At 30.9% G+C, this 17578-nt stretch overlaps 2 protein-coding genes and 1 long non-coding RNA gene across 5 annotated transcripts in view; 2 read left to right on the top strand and 1 right to left on the bottom strand.

The window, feature by feature from the left end:
- LOC111369826 (zinc finger CCCH domain-containing protein 32-like) overlaps nucleotides 1-2390 on the top strand; it is a 6042-nt gene extending 3652 nt beyond the window's left edge. For all 3 annotated transcript variants that reach the window (XM_022991495.1, XM_022991494.1, XM_022991496.1), the window contains 2 exons: nucleotides 1847-1970; nucleotides 2044-2390. In XM_022991495.1, coding sequence (XP_022847263.1) covers nucleotides 1847-1970; nucleotides 2044-2154 — 235 coding nt within the window. In that variant the 3' untranslated portion in view covers nucleotides 2155-2390. The remainder of the gene's footprint in view (nucleotides 1-1846; nucleotides 1971-2043) is intronic.
- A 477-nt stretch (nucleotides 2391-2867) lies between these two features.
- Nucleotides 2868-5643, bottom strand: LOC111369827. The gene is made up of 2 exons (XR_002698292.1): nucleotides 4208-5643; nucleotides 2868-3506 (listed from the first exon to the last, which is right to left on the bottom strand). It is a non-coding gene; the product is annotated as an uncharacterized LOC111369827 (long non-coding RNA).
- A 10530-nt stretch (nucleotides 5644-16173) lies between these two features.
- LOC111369119 lies at nucleotides 16174-17264 on the top strand. The gene is made up of 2 exons (XM_022990599.1): nucleotides 16174-16442; nucleotides 16592-17264. Exons 1-2 carry the CDS (start codon nucleotides 16174-16176, stop codon nucleotides 17262-17264), a joined length of 942 nt encoding a protein of 313 aa, XP_022846367.1.
- Nucleotides 17265-17578: the final 314 nt, after the last annotated feature.

Below are 17578 nucleotides of genomic sequence, written 5' to 3'. Positions count from 1 at the left end.
AATTTTTTTTTGGGGAAAAAAAATTTTTGAAAAAATTTTTTTTTTTTTTTTTTTTTTTTTTTTGTGGAGAATGTGTGGTTAATAAGTATGAAAAAGTTTTGGGATTATGTGTAAAATATGCTATAGTTTGACTGCGTGGTTGAAAATGAGTTTGAGAAAAGAGTTTTGATTTAATGGAAGACAAACATGGACTAAATATTGTGGGCACTAACATCCAGAAAATGTTGTCAGATGAGTTCATTATACAGATATACAAAGTTAGCCTTTTTTCTCATCTTTTTACAGTTCTGCTGTCTCTTGGACGTTTATAAGATTTGTTTTTATTCCCTCATCCCTTTTGACATGATTATGAAGCATCATATATTCGTTCCCACTTTCGCTTGGAATCTGATTTTAGGGCTAGAACAATCTGAAACATAAATTTTCAATTTAAATCTTAAAGAGTGATACCCCCAGGTATGGACAGGTTAAAAGAAATCTGTAACTCCTAAAAAATAGTAATTAGCATTGATGACAATGTTGAGGTACATATTAACACGACAATTTAGGATGACGTAAGTTTACGGTAAGATTGAGAAACTCACAAGGAAATTTCTTAGTTCCATTGAAGTCTTGCAGGTTGACTCATAGAAGGCTGTGGCCCTTGTTAAGGTAAAGTGGTGAAGTAATATCATTTGGAACTGATAAATATGTCACCATTTGCAATTTGGTGCCAACTATCTTGAAAGTTGGGATCTTGTGAAGTGCCACTCCAGGTTATCAGGATTTGCACAAACTGTTATGCATAATCAGTAAAATCAACGTTGTTTTGTTTATTTTTTGTATACAACATGCAATATGGTTCTCTCCCTCTCTCAGTGACAAAAGGCTTTTCCCATGTTAAATGTTAAAACTAGTGTTGTACTTATGATTGAAGTATTTTCAGCTTTTTATCATGATCGTTATTGAATAAATTTACAATCTTCTTCCTAAAATTCTTTCTTCTTCTTTCTTCCTCTTTAGCTACTCTTCTTCTTGTATTCGACATCACAATCTTCTTCAGAAAGTACACTGTTCTGAGCTTATCATATTGAAGCCCATGCAAATAATGATCTCTTAACTTCTTGATGATAATTAATAAGTCAAGTCAATTATATGTACGTCTGCAAAGTGCTAAATAAAGAAGTTTACTTGTGAAAGAGAACCAAATGTGGACTGGAGCTAAATCCCTGCTTTCCCTTCTAAGATGTCGTTATTTCTATTATTAGTAAGTGGTAGGGGTTGATCCTAAACCCACTACCACTTGAACATGAACTTTTGTTAAACAGGAAAAAAAATTCAGTTGTGAAAATGAAACTCGATCTCAAGATGTGCTGGCTGGTATACTGCAGGCTCAGACTGCTTCTACCCATTACTGAATTTTAATTCGAGAGGTCAAAAGAAGCCAAACATTGGTTAAGGACCCGGCAGAAAGCTTGAGCTAATAGTCCTGTTTGCCTCGTATTTGATCCATTACCTTGGGAAAAACATTTTGAGATGCAAACTCGAGCCATCTTTACTCTTTTTAATGTAAATTGACAGTTTAGTATTTTAGTATTATAGAGTCAAAGATTTAACAAGAGGTGAGGTAGGAGTAGAGCTACTTCGATCTTCAGCAAATAAAAATAATAGAAATTCTACTTCTAGACTTTGCATCTCTGTTTGCTTTATTTTCTTCATAAGGCATACTTGTTTTTCTGAATGACTGCCTGAAAGGGTATTATGTTTGTGAAGTTGCCTTTTAGCACACCTTTTGAATTAGACGGGTTGACACACAACATTTTTTTTTTCTGGCATAATTTTCACTCATTTTTGTTTTGATGAACAGGGAGTGCAGGCCTGCTCTTTTTATTTGCAGAGAGGTCGCTGCAAATTCGGCCGTACTTGCAAGTTTGATCATCCAATGGGAGATGGAAAATACAATTCCACTTCATCGTATTCTGAAATGCCAGGTAATTCTTGAATGCTCAATATATGTGGTGCTAGCACTCTTGTACCAACTTATATTCATTTCAGTAGATGCAGGCTGAATATGTTGCAGGGTTGAAACTTGATCTTGGTATAATCAGGACACGGCCTTCTGGGAACAATTCCAGTGGTTCTGTTCGTCTGATGTTTTCACAGACTGTTAAATGAGATTTATCCTTAAAAGTACACATAGAAGCACAAGAAACAATAGGGAAAGTCGCCATTCAATATGATAAGTCTATTACCCTCTTATTTCAAGTTTCGCCACCAACATTTGTAGCCGACTCTTTTGTCAACTATCATTTAGTTAATATTTCCATATCGTCATTAAAGTTCATCTACTCTATGATATTGTAATTCAATACATTGTTATCCAAAATGTTGATCTTTTGCTCCACGTTATATATCTTGAACATGAAATTGAAATAGAATAACCATTTTGGTCTTCTAATTTAAACTCTATCTTGTTAAAATATATTCAGTCAGTCTGTTTATGTAGCTTTTTATTGTAGCCTTTGCCTGAGATTTGTTATAGCATTCGCGATGTCTACTTGTCTTTATTTTCATGTTCGACTAGTCCCCGGTTTTATTATTTCATGCAAATTTATCAAAAGGGTCCTTACATTTGTTATGATGGCAATCACTTGAGCACCTCGGGTTTAACACAAACTTTTACCAATCATGCTACTACGCATCCAAGCTCAAATTCAGATGGGACAAGTGCTGATGCATGCATGATTGGACAGTTTGAAAAATTAAAACAAAAACACTAAATCATATTCTGACACATCAGTATATCTTTTTACTCCGTCTTTGAGCCTGGTTGAGTGGTTTTATTCAACTTTTAAAACGAGGTGGCACAATAAAATGATACGTGAAAATAAGTAACTGCACTTTTATGCACAATTGAATAATGTCATAGGTACCATTTTGAGACTGGTATCAGTATGGTTCTTTGAAGAAGATGGCATAACAAACTGAAAAAAATTGCTACTAAAATATCGGAAGTTAGAGCACACTTTGCCTGATCACTGAACTCCATATTTCGTCAACCTAAACGGTCCACTGTGTCTGGCATGGATTCCCAATTCTCTATATCTTGCATATAGGGTTCTTCAAGCTTCATCCTCGTTTTCTCCACTTCTTGCTGCCTCTTGAGCAAGTGACCAGTCGTGGAACTTGCGTTTCTCGTTGTTGCTCAGAACACTGTAAATTTCTCGTAATTTCATGAGCTTTTTTGAAGCAACTTTCAGAGGAAGTTCTGCAGTGTCAGGATGGTATTCCTTCGACAACTTCTGGTAAGCGGCTTTTATTTCTTCCAAATTTGCATTTGCAGCTTCTCTAAGAACCTGCAAAAGAATTAAGTTCCTTTGCCAGAAGGAATTTGACGTTCTTGTTGATAGATACTCACATGGAGTGGGACTCATGTGAATAACAAATGTCCAAAAAATTCTTGCCCCCTATTGTGAGGGTTTATCAAGGAAGGCGTCAAACCCTCTTTGGCACCATAGCAGGTTTGCCTGCAATATTGATACCAGTTTTGTTAGTTAAAATAATATTCTTGAAAAACCTTAATATTGAATGGATGCAATGCCATTGTCCACATTATTTAGTCTAAAGAAGAGATGCTCTATGATTAAATGAAATTATTCATGCTCAGATGTCCTTTCAACCTTATGAAAACCTTATATTTTCTGAGGATAGGAACCACCGAAGGTATTCAAGAAACAAGAACAGAAAAAGCTAATTCATCTGCAAAGATATTCCCTCACAAGAAAGTGTTCATTCGATCTTCTTCGTGGAGAGAAAGCGAGTTTATGGCTGCTCGATAAAGGATTTTTATCTTCAAAACCTATTGAAATGGGCCATGCATATCTAGCTACTGACTATGATACACAAGTATTATCAATTCAATAAGAGAATGGGACCTCTCTCTTAATTTAATATCAATAACTCAAAAAAAAAAATTTGATCCCTTTTATTTATTTGATATTGATTTTCTATATAATCTTGTCTTGTCTGGTCTGAGTCTCTTTACCAAAACATACCCCAACCCTACAAATTCAGAAAATGGAGTATATCTGTTTTTTCCTTTCTTGATTTAGCAGGAACATGAACTGCCAGCCAGCTATTCAAATAATATGAAATCTTGGGCACATAAATCAAACAATTATAATAACTTCAGCTAAAAACCAAGAAATTATAGATAATCAAGACTTACTGGCAATAAGAATCAGATGAACCGTTGAGTAGATCCGAGAATTTTTCATTCAGAAGTTTCTCCTCATCTTTGAATTGTGTTGTCTGTGACTGGGAATTACTTTCCCCTAACCAGCCCTCATTCTCATTCTCCCAATGAATTCTCGTGTCCACTGCAGGAGGTGCCTATTGCCGGCTGTTCGGATCTTTAACTGCATAAACCGTAAAATTTCCATGCATATTTCTTCTTCGTCTTACCCAATTTCGCGCTTCGAATTCTCTTTTGGTACCTCAGTCCAAGAAAAAATACAGCCGGCGGAGCTGCTGCTGGTGAAGCCATTGGAGCTGAAATATAGTAAATTAGAAGGCTGGTTTGAATTCAGATTTGGGAGGGCGTGGGGTGGGGCTTCATTTTCCTGTGGCCGAGGATCATTACTGAATTTTTTCTGGTTTCCCATATTTTGGAATGATTTTTTGTGTTACCCATTATCTAGTTTTTTTAAGTTCAATCGAAGATATCATTTTAGTCACATGCAAGAAAAGATTCAATACAACTACAGTTACCAAACTAGTTTAAACTAAAAATTGGTAAAATGGCCACCAAAGTAGTCCGAGCAGCTTCAGGAGACCCATTTATGGATGGACTGATCAAGAACCGGTGTGTGTTTTGTTATTTGAATCAATTGCATGCTGCATGATTCAATCTTAAGACATCCACTTTATCATTATACGATCCTGGATCGTCTCATTTGAACATAATCGGGGAATCCTTCTTTTCATTATTATGAGACTGAATAGAGAGAACGAAGTCCTTCACTTAACATCGTCTATAACCACACTACTAATTTTACATCTACAAGATTTCATTATCATAGTATTATTAATCTTATCCAAGCGGCCGTGGGCTTAAGTATTCTGAAGCAACTGGACTAGTTTGCCTTGGACATGGAGACTGATGACCTCGTTGGCCCCTCCAACAAATTTTTGTCCAATGAACACTGCCGGTACAGTTGGGTTCAGTCCGAGTTCCTGCAGTGCCATTTCTAATTGCTGTCCATTTGGAATCTTATCTACTTCATAAACTGTAGGCTTTGCTCCCAAGCTGTATATCAGTGTTTTAACGGTGTGGCAAAGGCAGCAAGTGCTTTTGCTGAATATCATCAATGGCTTGTTTACTGTTAAACTCTCTATAGTTTCCATTATTAATCAAGATGATGAGATCCAAAAACCCGAAAATATGCTGATTTTTAACGTGCAAAAAAAAAAAAAAAAGAATGAGAAATTGTGGAAAAAAAAAGAAAAAGAAATTACTCTGATAAGATCAGCCCTTGGAAGATGGATTAAGGGTTGCTGCTGAGAAACTTGATATCACTCGTGGAATTTATAGATACTAATGGTGGATTGCACTTATCAATTTGCAGGACAAAAAGAATTTTTCTGACGGATATTTCTTATAGATACTAATGGCATAACATTTTTTATTTATTTATTATTATTATTATTTTTTTTTTTTTTTATCACAATGTACAGCTACATTGAAGATGCTCTTAACCAGGTCACTACTCAAGACGTTGCAATTTGCATGGTACTTTACCAACCCTCCCTCTCCACCCTAAAATAATATTAGAAGTCCATATAATTTGAAATCTTCAAGAACATGGAAAATTATTGATAACAACATTAGAGACGACTCTGAAGAAATAATGTTGACGATGAAACATGAAAGTCTTGAGCATTGAAAAATGAAGTTTAACGCTGTAATTCTAAGGGGTAGCTCAATGGTCAGACCTTGGATTTGTTTTCCTATGGTTATCAATTCGAGTTCCCTCAGAGCCATTAAGATGAGAACCTAGCTATAAATTTAAGGGCCCCATGGGATTAGTCGAGGTGGATGTAACCTGGCTCGAACATCCACAGTCATAAGAAAAGAATAAAGTTTAACGTTGGGAATCAGAAGGCTGCAGCTGAAAACAAGTCTTGAATATTGATTTAATTCTTGTAAACTTCCTGATGTGTCTAAATTAGTCAACCGTTGCTTAACTAGGTAAATAAGTTGTAATTGAAGTGATTTGTACCACGGGAAAAGTAATTGTAAATTGTAAAAAGAAATAAGTTAAGAGCGAGTCATAGCTTCCTAATTACGTAAAATATAGTGTAAATTTATTCAATAAAATTGCAACCTAGCTTTTGAAGCACCCAAAAAAAAGAGCATGTCCCATATTGTTGGTGAAGATATATAAAGTAAGGTAAAATAAACAAACTTCATAATTGATAAGTGTATTTTGTACACTTATCTAGGCCGTATTATTAAACTTTATATTGTCAAAGTATTGATTTCTACTTAAACTTTTTATTTTTATTCTTAGTTATGGATCTGTTTCGAAGCAATTGGAAAGGGAACAAGGATAAAATGGCCATGGGATGGAAGTTTGGGGACTAGTTTCACATGTTAGAAACTGAAGGGCTTGAATTGAACTAAAGAAGGATATTGGGTGCACAATTAATTGAGCTCAAGGATTGAATTGCACTATTTTTAACGAAGTGGACCTTAAAGGGAAATTGATACTTAGTTGGGCCTTGTAATTGAACTTGCAGGAGTGTAATTGAAAAGGAATTGGATTCTTACTTTTTGGGACTCCTAATTGGACAAGGAGGTGGGAATTGATTGGAAATTAGAAGGGAATTAGACAAACTCAATGTCTCTGATCAAGTCTAATGGCCATGATCAGGGAGAATGGCAGATGAAGGCAGCTTGTACTGACAAACTCATAGGAAAAATCGATGATCTACATGCTGTAGCAATCAAGAAAGATAAGAAGAAGATAACCCCACTCTTAATATCGAAATGATTCTACAAGAAGGGAAACGCTCTACACTAGCATAGAGTTTCACCACCTCATACTTAGATAAAGTTGCAACATTTTTTGAAACTTCATGTTAGGATTCATTTTGAGTCATTTGCTTTAGATTTTTAGATTTTTTGTAATGTTTGACTTTTATGCCCGAGGATGCTCAGAGTAGTTGTACTCATTTTTTATCAAAATACAAATTTATTCACCGATCAAAAATGAAGGGAATTAGATAGAATTGCAGAGACAGCCAGAAATTGGAAAAGACACGAGCAGACGTGGCCGAATATTGGAAAAACACGAGAAAGAGATGGCAGACGACATCTTGATTGAAGGATTAATTTCAAAATTTTTTACTGTACAAGTAATTTGTGAATTAATCCCATTCCGTCAATTTTTTGATGATGTCGTTTAAACTTTGTTTGTTTAATCTTGACATTATGAGGTTTTAGATTATTTTAGTGCTAAGGATAATGATAAAACTTGTACCATGAATTTTTAACTTTTGAATTTTATTTTTGATATTAAAGCATGTTTTCAATTCTTGAATAATTGATATTGATTAAATTTTCTGTATAATTATATGCGCAATAGTTGTATGAGTTTTTTGACTTGTTTTACCTTTGAAAGATTGAAAATAAGTTAGACATGACATCAATTATCGTAAAGTCCAATAGGAGATAGAAATAACCGCTATGCTCTACGTGATTTTTAAGTATTCATAAATTCTTAATACATTTTTTATGTTTGCATTAGTCATATAAGTATAATTGGGTCATATGTAAGTATATGTTTAATTTTGTTCGTAGGAGATTGTTAAACAAATTAAGAATATTAATCTTTATAATTGAGCCCCTGTTTGATTCTCATTATTTGTTCATTAAAATGAAAAATATGACTGTTATTCATCACATCAAGTCACCATATTTGACTTTCTATCTCTTGTGTGGGGTCCGTAATAGCTATATTTTTCATTCTCATTTTTACATTAATGTGTAACAAACAGGGCATCTTGTTGTCAAATTCATAAATTCGGAGTTAAAAGGTGATTGATATAAGAGGATTTGGAATTTTAGTACGTTTTTCATCATCATATTTTTATAACACTTGCAATTAATTATAATCTTGCGTTGATTTTATTTAATTTAGATCTTGCATTCATACATAATTTAAGTGATTAGAATTTAGTGATAGATTATGAATTACAAATTTCCATTGTTTTGAATTAGTATAATCTCCGTGGATACGATACTTGGACTGAAAATTCATTTTACTAGTAGTTAATGAATGAGTACACTTATTGTATTTTAAATCGAAAAACATTTTACTTATCCACCATTTATTTCTATCAATTTATAAATCAAGCTCATTTATAAATTCTTCCCAAACCGATGCTTATAAAATGTTGAAGTCAATTTCCTCTATCACACAACACCTCTATAGAAATGTTCTAAACTCATTTCTATAGTTAGCAGTACCTAAAAGTTTTGCTGTGCATATTATTTCTAGTCAATAGAGGTGTTGTGTGATAGAGGACACTTTGAATTGGACTCGACGAAGATGATAAATTTTTTCTTCTATTATAAAATAATGAGAAAATTATTGATGATTATTAAGTTATATCATGATACGTAGATAAATTTTATCTAATTTAGAAGATCTATTTCACTCCAATTGTAACTTTTATTTTAAACTCTAATAAATATGAGACATTGATTCTTAATAACACACAAACAAATTTGTTGGCTTCTCTCTTTTATTTTCTTTTTTACTCTAATTTATAACACGTTATTATTATGATTCTCTAAAAATTATAGTAAATTAGTTTGAAAGCAGTCTATAGGCAATCTCAAATCATATACATTATTTTTTTTATTGTAGCTTACACGCACAATTAATTTTCATTGTCGCATAGCAAATTGGTTTCTATTCAATCTTCATTGTGTCCAAAATTTTAAAATCTAATAATCAAATTGTGCGTGTCCAATCATCATATAGCAGAATAATTATGCATATCCAATCATCGTAATCAACTTTTTTGCTTCTTGTTTATAATTCAATTAATTACCTCATTACTATTTTTTTAAATACGTGTATACTTTATGAATTTAATACTCGTATATATGTCTATTATAAAATATTGTTACTCTTGAAGGAGCAAATTATTATTAATGTTCTAGTTAGATTTTACTTGTTTTTAAATAGCATAATTAAATAAAATCTAACATAGATTATGTTTTTAATCCTGAACAGTAAATTATTATACAATTTATTATTTCACACAATAATATGTTATTGCTACAGAATATAACACTCCAATTTCAATATTTCAAAAGAATGTTACTCGTGGACCTGTTTATTAGAAATATTTTATTGCTCATAAAGTAACATAATATTATAATTAATATTAAAATAATATGATATTATAATTTCAATATTTCAGAAGAATACTAATTGATTTTTATGTAAAAAAAATTCATGAATTAAATTACTCAATTTATTACATTTCATTCTTCTGCATGCGTATTTATATATTGATATTCTAATTAAATTTTACTTGCTCCAGAAGAGTATAAAAAATATGATCTAACATAAATTATGTTTTTACTCGAGAAGAGAAATTTCTTACGTAATTTCTTGTTCTAAATAATAATATGTTATTGCTCCTGAAGAGTGTAATATTATAATTTTCAATATTCAAAAGAATATTGATTTATTGATTTTGAAGAAGTGATAATAAAATATAACGTACTTTCAAATTAGCGTACATCCCGAATACTATATACATCTCATTGTGTTCATGAAAAAAAGAAGAAGATAAATTAAAAAAAAAAAAAAACTCAATACCGAGTTGTAATTTTTAAAGAAAACTAATTTTCTATATTATTAATATTCAAGAAGAATATTAATTTATCGCTTGAAGAATATGAATTATAATTTTTTATATTTCGGAAACATATTGACATATTGCTGTGGAAGAAGCAATAATTAAAGATACTGTAGTCTCGAAGTAGCATCATTTTCGAAAAATATATCATTTTAAATTCATATTTATCCATGAAGGAAAAACATATAACCAATGTGATGAAAACACTGATTGGTTTGACTGCTTGAATGTTATGTAATTCTATAAGGTTTAATCCTATTTTCTGAAATCAAATAATTAAATTATGTCTTCTATTAATTTAGAAATTTAATTTAATTTTATTACTTGACATGATTAGTTGAATCATTACTGGATTAATAATGATGTAAAATAAAAAAAATAAAAAATTAATCATTAAACATTACTAGCTAAAATAGTAACTGAATTTTCTATATTTCTAAAAATTAATTACGATGATAGATGAGGCTCCATCATTCACGTTGAATATCTAAATATTATTTATATTTAATAGATTTGATACACATACTAGATGATTACATGAAATTTACAATCTGAAATCTGCGAAATTACTGCTCAAATTTTAAATTGTAAGCATAATTTTCATATTATACAATCAAGATGGTATGTCTTGTTAATGCTAGTAATTCTAAATTTCAACATTTTAATAAGCGTTAGTTGAGAGGTCAATAAATGGTTTAATATTATTTCTTGTTATATACGTCCAATTAATTTAATTGAGAACAAAATACTTTCCATTTTTGTTTAAAGAATGCTATTTCATATCATTCCAACATCATAGTTTTCCCTGTTATAATTGGTTTATGGTTAGAGCCTAATTTTTTCATCTAATTATTTTGATAGCGTAGTAAATGTACAATTGATCCACCACAATGTATTGATATGAAAAATAAAGAATGTTGAGAACAAATGAGTAGTATGAATACTTATATAATATCTCAAGCCCTAACAGATAATATTTCATAAAGTTATTTGCTGATTGTCAATTTAATTGGACAATTCTCTTGACATTAGAGGGAAGAATTAAGAAACTGGAAATAATGCACAAATGCATTATTATCTAAATCCTCACAAAAGATAATTCAAACTAGAAGTTCAAAAAATAATTTATTTAGATACATTTACTGATTAAAGAAATTCAACAATATCACACATACCAGCTTTAAATGCTCCAACAAGAATTGACTTCTGAAGCCCAATTAGTTAATATTATATTTAATAAATTTATGACACGTCTAAAGTGTGATGATATTCGATTTTAATAAAAAATCTTCAAACAAAAAAGGAGCAATTAGCAAAGATGGTTACATTTAGGCATATTCTTTGCGTGATGAATGTCTATAACATTTAAGACATTTACTCTTAAAATAATACTCTGATATATATAAGACTCTTGAAGAAATCAACAAGGGCCATTTTTCGAATCATCATGTTACTACAGTTATCAAAAGTTGATAAAATATATCTTATAAAGACAGTGTTATTTGAAAATTGTACAAGACAACAAGAGACATACTTCACTAAAATTATAATATTGAAAACATTGACATACAAGACATGGATCGCTTGATACAAGAATTGAAATAAGGAGTAGTTGTACTCTTTTTTCTTCGATCAAGTTTTATCTCACTGGATTTTCTTGACAAGATTTTAATGAGGTGGTCTTTTATTACTATAGATTATTTGTACTCTTTTTATTTGTTAACATTTTTGTTGTATCGAATTTTTTGCCAAACAATGCTTCAATGAGATAGTTATTGTGCAAGTAATCATTATAGGAGGAGTGTTGTAAAATAATGAGATAATTATTAATGATTATGAAGTTATATCATTATATATAGATCTCTTTGTTCTTCTTTTCACTCTAGTTTATAACATCTTATTTTTCATGATAAAATTATGCATTTATCACAATAAAGTAGAGTGATAACAAAATTCTATCCCCAATAATGAATATATATGTAGAGTTGCTTATTCTCCAAAATATTTTTCTCTCTTCAAAAAAGGAATGAAAATTAAATGTATTATCAGAAGTGTTCTTAGTTCCCTTGTGGAGAATCAATTGGTGTTATCCAATTCATGTCCCTTTACTTGTGCTGAAGATTCTTCTCCAGATTAATTCAGAGAAGCCAGTTTAAAAGAGTGAGATAAAGGGTAAAATCATTTGCTAGAGAAGGATGTGATATGATTTGGAGTGATATTCGAAAGTTACTATGTACTCAAATATATATATATATATATATATATATATATATATATATATATATATTTTGATAGTTTGGAAAAACTTTTGTGTCTAACTTCTATTAAAAACGTAAGAATGGGATGGCACTGTAGACACAACAGTAAATCAATCCCATTTTACTGTTCACGCTCTTTTCCCTCTTTTATTTATTTATTTTTTTTATTGTGAATAAAAAAAATATTTGCTTTGACCATGCCAACAACCATGCTAACCGTACTCCATCACCATATTCCTTATTTTCCTTTTTATTCTTTTTATTGATATTTTCATTCCTACTTTTTCGTGAAATCTCTTCTTGCTGGATCACATATTCTCACTTCATCTGTGATTCTCTTTTTTCTTTTATTGGCTTTTAAGCTTGCTGTAGCCATGGAAAAACAACAACGTTGGATACCTACATGTACAGAGGTTGATTTTCTTCGATCCATATTTGATGGAGGAAATAAAAGTCCAAATAATGCAAAAATTCTACATATAGTCTCCACCTTATCCTTACACAATCCTGTTATTTCTGAAAAAAAATGTTGGTGATTGATTTAAGAATAGACGAGCTTGTGAAAGAAAGAGAAAGCAAACGTGCATTGATAATTCCCAACTCAAAAATCTGATGCATTAAGTGCAACCTTATTTTGCAGATCGACGTTTACGAACCTTCAGCTTAATATGTTGTATTTAGTAGTGTTTAAGCTTCTTTGGGTGCTTGTACTTGTTTTGATTAGATTTTGTCAAAACAAAAAAAAATGAGGTGTCCAGAGTTCAACATACTAATTTTTTTTTGCAGTTTGAACAAGCTAATTTTGTAGTTGTTTTTTTATATAATAATTATGTTTAGTTTTTAGTTTAATCTGTTATTGTTATTTGTTATTGTTATTATCGGAGAAATTTTTTTTAATTTCGCACTGTGCGGAGAGTACGGAGGAAGAGTGAACTCTCCACACAATTCGTAGAGATGAATTCATCTCTGCGAACTCTTCGGAGATATTTTTTTTTCTTTGGCGGTGTTTTTTATATAATATAGTTTTTCAAATGCTTTTTTTGTTATAATTTCCTGTTTTTTCAAATTTCTTACTAATCAACATTTTCAATCAAGGAATAAGGGAATGAGTGTGAGTGCAGAAAAAATTGTTAAAGTAAATACTTATGTTTTGCCATCTTCTAATTCTCCTGTTACAAAAAATTAGAAAAAAGCAGATGATTTTGTTGTAATGGAAAAGTTTTTAGTAAAAAAAGTTATTAATATAGTTTTTTGTTCCTCCGCAGAGATGTGTTTTTAGTTTGCTGTAGAAAATTTTTTCGAAGACTCTCCGCACTATACGGAGACTGCGCGGAAAGTGTGCGGAGGAAGAGTGATCTCTCCGCACACTTAGAAGAGATGAATTCATCTCTGCGAATTATTCGGAGAATTATTTTTTTTAGCGGTCTTTTTTTATATAATATAGTTTTCTTTATATATTTCGTCATAATTTCTTCTTTTTTTTTTTTTTTAAAATTCTCTTCCTTTCATGATGCTAATCAACATTTTGAATAAGGAGAATGAGTGTGAGTGTTGAATAAGGAAATACTTATGCTTTGTGCTACAAAAGTCTATAGCAGAGGATTTTGTCGTTATGATGGAAAGGTTTTTAGTATGATTTACTTCTACATCTTTATAAAAAAAGTTGTTAGTGTTTGCCTTTGTATAGTTTTAGTTTATCATCTTGTTGTGCTTTATTTGTTTATTGGCCAAAAACTCCTCCTTTCGCAGAGATCAATTATCTATTCAACCTTTTTGGAGTATTTTTTTTTAAATAACTCTTGTTTGGTCGTTTTTTATATATAATTATGTTTATATTTAGTTTATTTATATGGAATGCTTTTTTCCTTACAATTTTCTTTTTGTTTCGAATTTTTTTCTTGTAAGTGATGTTAATCAACGTTTTGAATTAGGAGGAGGAGAATCAGGCTACGTGAACGTGAGTGTTGAATATGCAGAAAAAATTTGTAAAGGAAGTATTCCTGATAAACCTTATGTTTTGCCATATTCTAAAATTTGCGGTTATTGTGGTGCTACAAAATTTTATAGAGAAAGCAAAGACTTTTGTTGTTGTGATGGAAATGTCAAATTATAGTTACATGATATACCTCCTGAAATGTATGATTTATTTACTTCCACATCTGAAGAAGCTGTAGCTTTTAGAAAGGTTATTCGTAGTTATAACAATCATTTTGCGTTTACTTCATTTGGTGTTAAGTATGACAAAGAATTGTGTAAGAATAATAAATGTATATATACTTTTAGAGTTCAAGGACAAGTATACCATTTCATAAAATCGCTTGTGCCAAAGAATGGGAATCCAACTTATTTACAGTTATACTTCTATGATATTGAGAATGAAATTTGTAATAGACTGAATACTTCTGATAAGTTTTGTGAGTTTACTTTAAGAAAGTTGATAGATGTTCTAAACAAAAATCCCCATTCAAAGTTTTTCCGATCATTAAGTGAAGTTAGTGATTTAGAATCATGTTATATTTTACTAAAGTCTAATCCTGCTATTGATCAAAGAGTATATAACTTGCCAACATCAGAACAAGTGACTATAGTTTGAGTTGACGATGACCCATCATCTACAAATACTAGAGGTCGGGATTTATTAATTTATGGGCATTCAGATAATGCATATAAAGTTCAATACTATTATGGTTGTTATGATTCTCTCCAATATTCGCTACTTTTTCCGTATGGAGAACCTGGATGGCATGAAGGTGAATGTAAGTGTTTCACAAGCTCGGGTTTGTCAGAATTTAATAAAAGTTAATTACCTCCATTCTGCGGATCAATTATTGGAAGTAGAAGACTATGGTAAACGATTTTAGTAATTTCTATTTTTAAAATATTTTATTTATGTAATTAGTTGCATTTAGGGAATGAAGTTTTTGTTGATATAATTTTTTTCCTTCTTGCAGTTTTGGAGGCAAAGAAAAAACGAATAACTATATCATGTCGAGAATATTATTGTTACAAGCTTCAAATTAGGTGTGTAAATAATTGTATTATTTTACATGCTGGCAGACTTTTACAGCAATATGTTGTGGATATGTACGTGAAATTGAAACAGCAAGATTAGACTACTTTCGTAATAATCAAAAGGTTATAAGAGTTGAACTATATCAGGGAATTGTGAATAATATACAAAATGGTGAGAATAGAGGTTATGAAATTGGTAAATCATTAGTGTTGCCTTCTGGTTTTATTGGAGGTCCTAGGAACATGACTAAAAGATATATGGATGCAATGTCTTTAGTTCAAAGATATGGCAAACCAGATGTGTTTTTGACAACAACATGTAATTCAAATTGTCCTGGAATAAAATGTGAATTGAAACACAGTGATGAAATACAGAATAGGCCAGATTTATTAGTAAGAATATTTCGTGCCAAGTTTGAGGAATTGAAGACAGATTTGGTTAAGAGAAAGTTGTTGGGTCCTATTGCTGCATATGTTTATGTTATTGAATTTCAGAAAAGAGGATTACCTCACGCTCATTTTCTCCTTATATTTAAACAAAATTCTAAGATCCGAAACTCTATAAAAGTCGATGAAATTGTCTCATCCGAAATACTAGACAAAAAAAATTACCCTTACCTACATGCTCCTATTGTAAAACATATGATGCATGGTCCTTATGGGAATTTGAATTCTAAGAATGTTTGAATGGAAAATAATTTTGTGTGTAAAAATAAATATCTGAGAGATTACGTTGAAAATACTTCTTTGGGTAATGATTCCTACCCACTTTACAAGCTTCGCAATGATGGTGTAAGTGTTAAAGTAAGAGGGTGTATGTTGGATAATAGATGGATTGTACCGTATAATCTTTACAGTTTAGCTAAATATGATTGTCACATTAATATGAAGGTGTGTTCTTCTGTTAAAGCTATTAAATATCTATACAAATACGTATACAAGGAACATGATCGCATTCATTTTACTTTAAATAAAGAAACAAATGAAGAATTTGTTGATGAGATTTCAAACTACCAAAGAGCTAGATGGATATCCCCACCTGAAGCTATGTGGAGGATATTTAGTTTTTGATTTATTTGATATATCTCCTACAGTAATATCTTTACAGTTACATATTAAAGATGCTCAAATGGTTATATACAAGGAGACAGATGATTTATCAAAGGTTATAAATAAAGATTTTGTTCACCGAACAATGTTAACAAAATTTTTTACAATGAATATTTCAAATGAAAAGGCAAAAACTCTACTGTATAAAGATTTTCCAACCTATTTTGTATGTGATACATTCATTGCAAATATAAACTCCTAGAAAAAGCAAAAATGTTATTGGTAGAATAGTCAGTGCTAATCCATGTGAATGTGAGATGTATTTTTTAAGAGTTTTGCTATTATATTAGAGGGCCAAAATCTTTTGAAGATTTAAAAACAGTCAATGGTATTGTTTTATCTACTTATTGTGAAGCAGTACTTTCTCATGGTCTTCTTAGTGGAGATAACTATTCTGAGATGTGTTTATCTGAGGCAGTTGCTTACCAAATGTCTGTATCACTGCGACGGCTATTTGCCAATGTATTGAGTTTATCTTGCCCTACAAATCCAAGAAATTTATGGGATAAATTTAAGAATTTTATGATAGAAGATTATTTACATAAAGGTTTCACACAACAAAGTGCTGAAATGAAAGCTTTACATTGTATAAATTTTTTCTTAGAAGGTGTTGGTAATAATATAATTGATTTTTGCTTGGTAGATTTTGATTTAACTAAGAATGATGATAATATCTTTGAAACCATGATTGCCGAAGAAACAACTAATATTAATTTTCAGTCAGACATACATTATAGTGAAAGTTTAAATAAAGAGCAACAAAATGCCTATAATATTATTTTGGATTTTATTTTAAATGATAAGAACGAAATGTTTTTTATTGATGGTCCGGGAGGCACTGGAAAAATATATTTGTACAAGGCATTACTTTTTGGTGTACGATCTCGAAATCTTATCGCACTAGCAACGACATCATCAAGTGTGGCTACATCTCTATTACCAGCTGGTAGAACACGACATTGAAGATTCAAAATTTCCCTTGAAGTAAGTTGTGATATGCGTTGTTCGGTGAGTAAACAGTCTACGCTTGGTAAACTTTTAGCATTGTCTAGGCTAATAATCTGGGATGAGACACCAATGGTTCATAAATATGCTTTTGAGGTTTTAGATAAAATGTTGAGAGACATTACTAAATGTCAATTACCATTTGGTGGAAAAGTCATTGTGTGTGGAAGAGATTTTTGACAAGTTTTACCAGTAGTACAAAGAGGAACAAAAAATGATATAATGAAGGCAAGTTTAGTTTTTTCGCATTTATGGCCTTCTTTTACACAGCT

Source organism: Olea europaea, chromosome 20, assembly GCF_002742605.1.
Source record: "Olea europaea var. sylvestris chromosome 20, O_europaea_v1, whole genome shotgun sequence".
Taxonomy (NCBI): Eukaryota; Viridiplantae; Streptophyta; class Magnoliopsida; order Lamiales; family Oleaceae; genus Olea; species Olea europaea.
This window is presented reverse-complemented; position numbering and strand designations above follow the sequence as displayed.

Excerpts from the sequence above, each read along its gene's own strand:
- LOC111369119 (XM_022990599.1), top strand. The coding sequence starts at position 16,174 with ATGAAGAATTTGTTGATGAGATTTCAAACTACCAAAGAGCTAGATGGA. Across the intron at positions 16,443-16,591 it reads GAAAAGGCAAAAACTCTACT|AGGGCCAAAATCTTTTGAAG; the intron begins GTATAAAGATTT and ends CTATTATATTAG.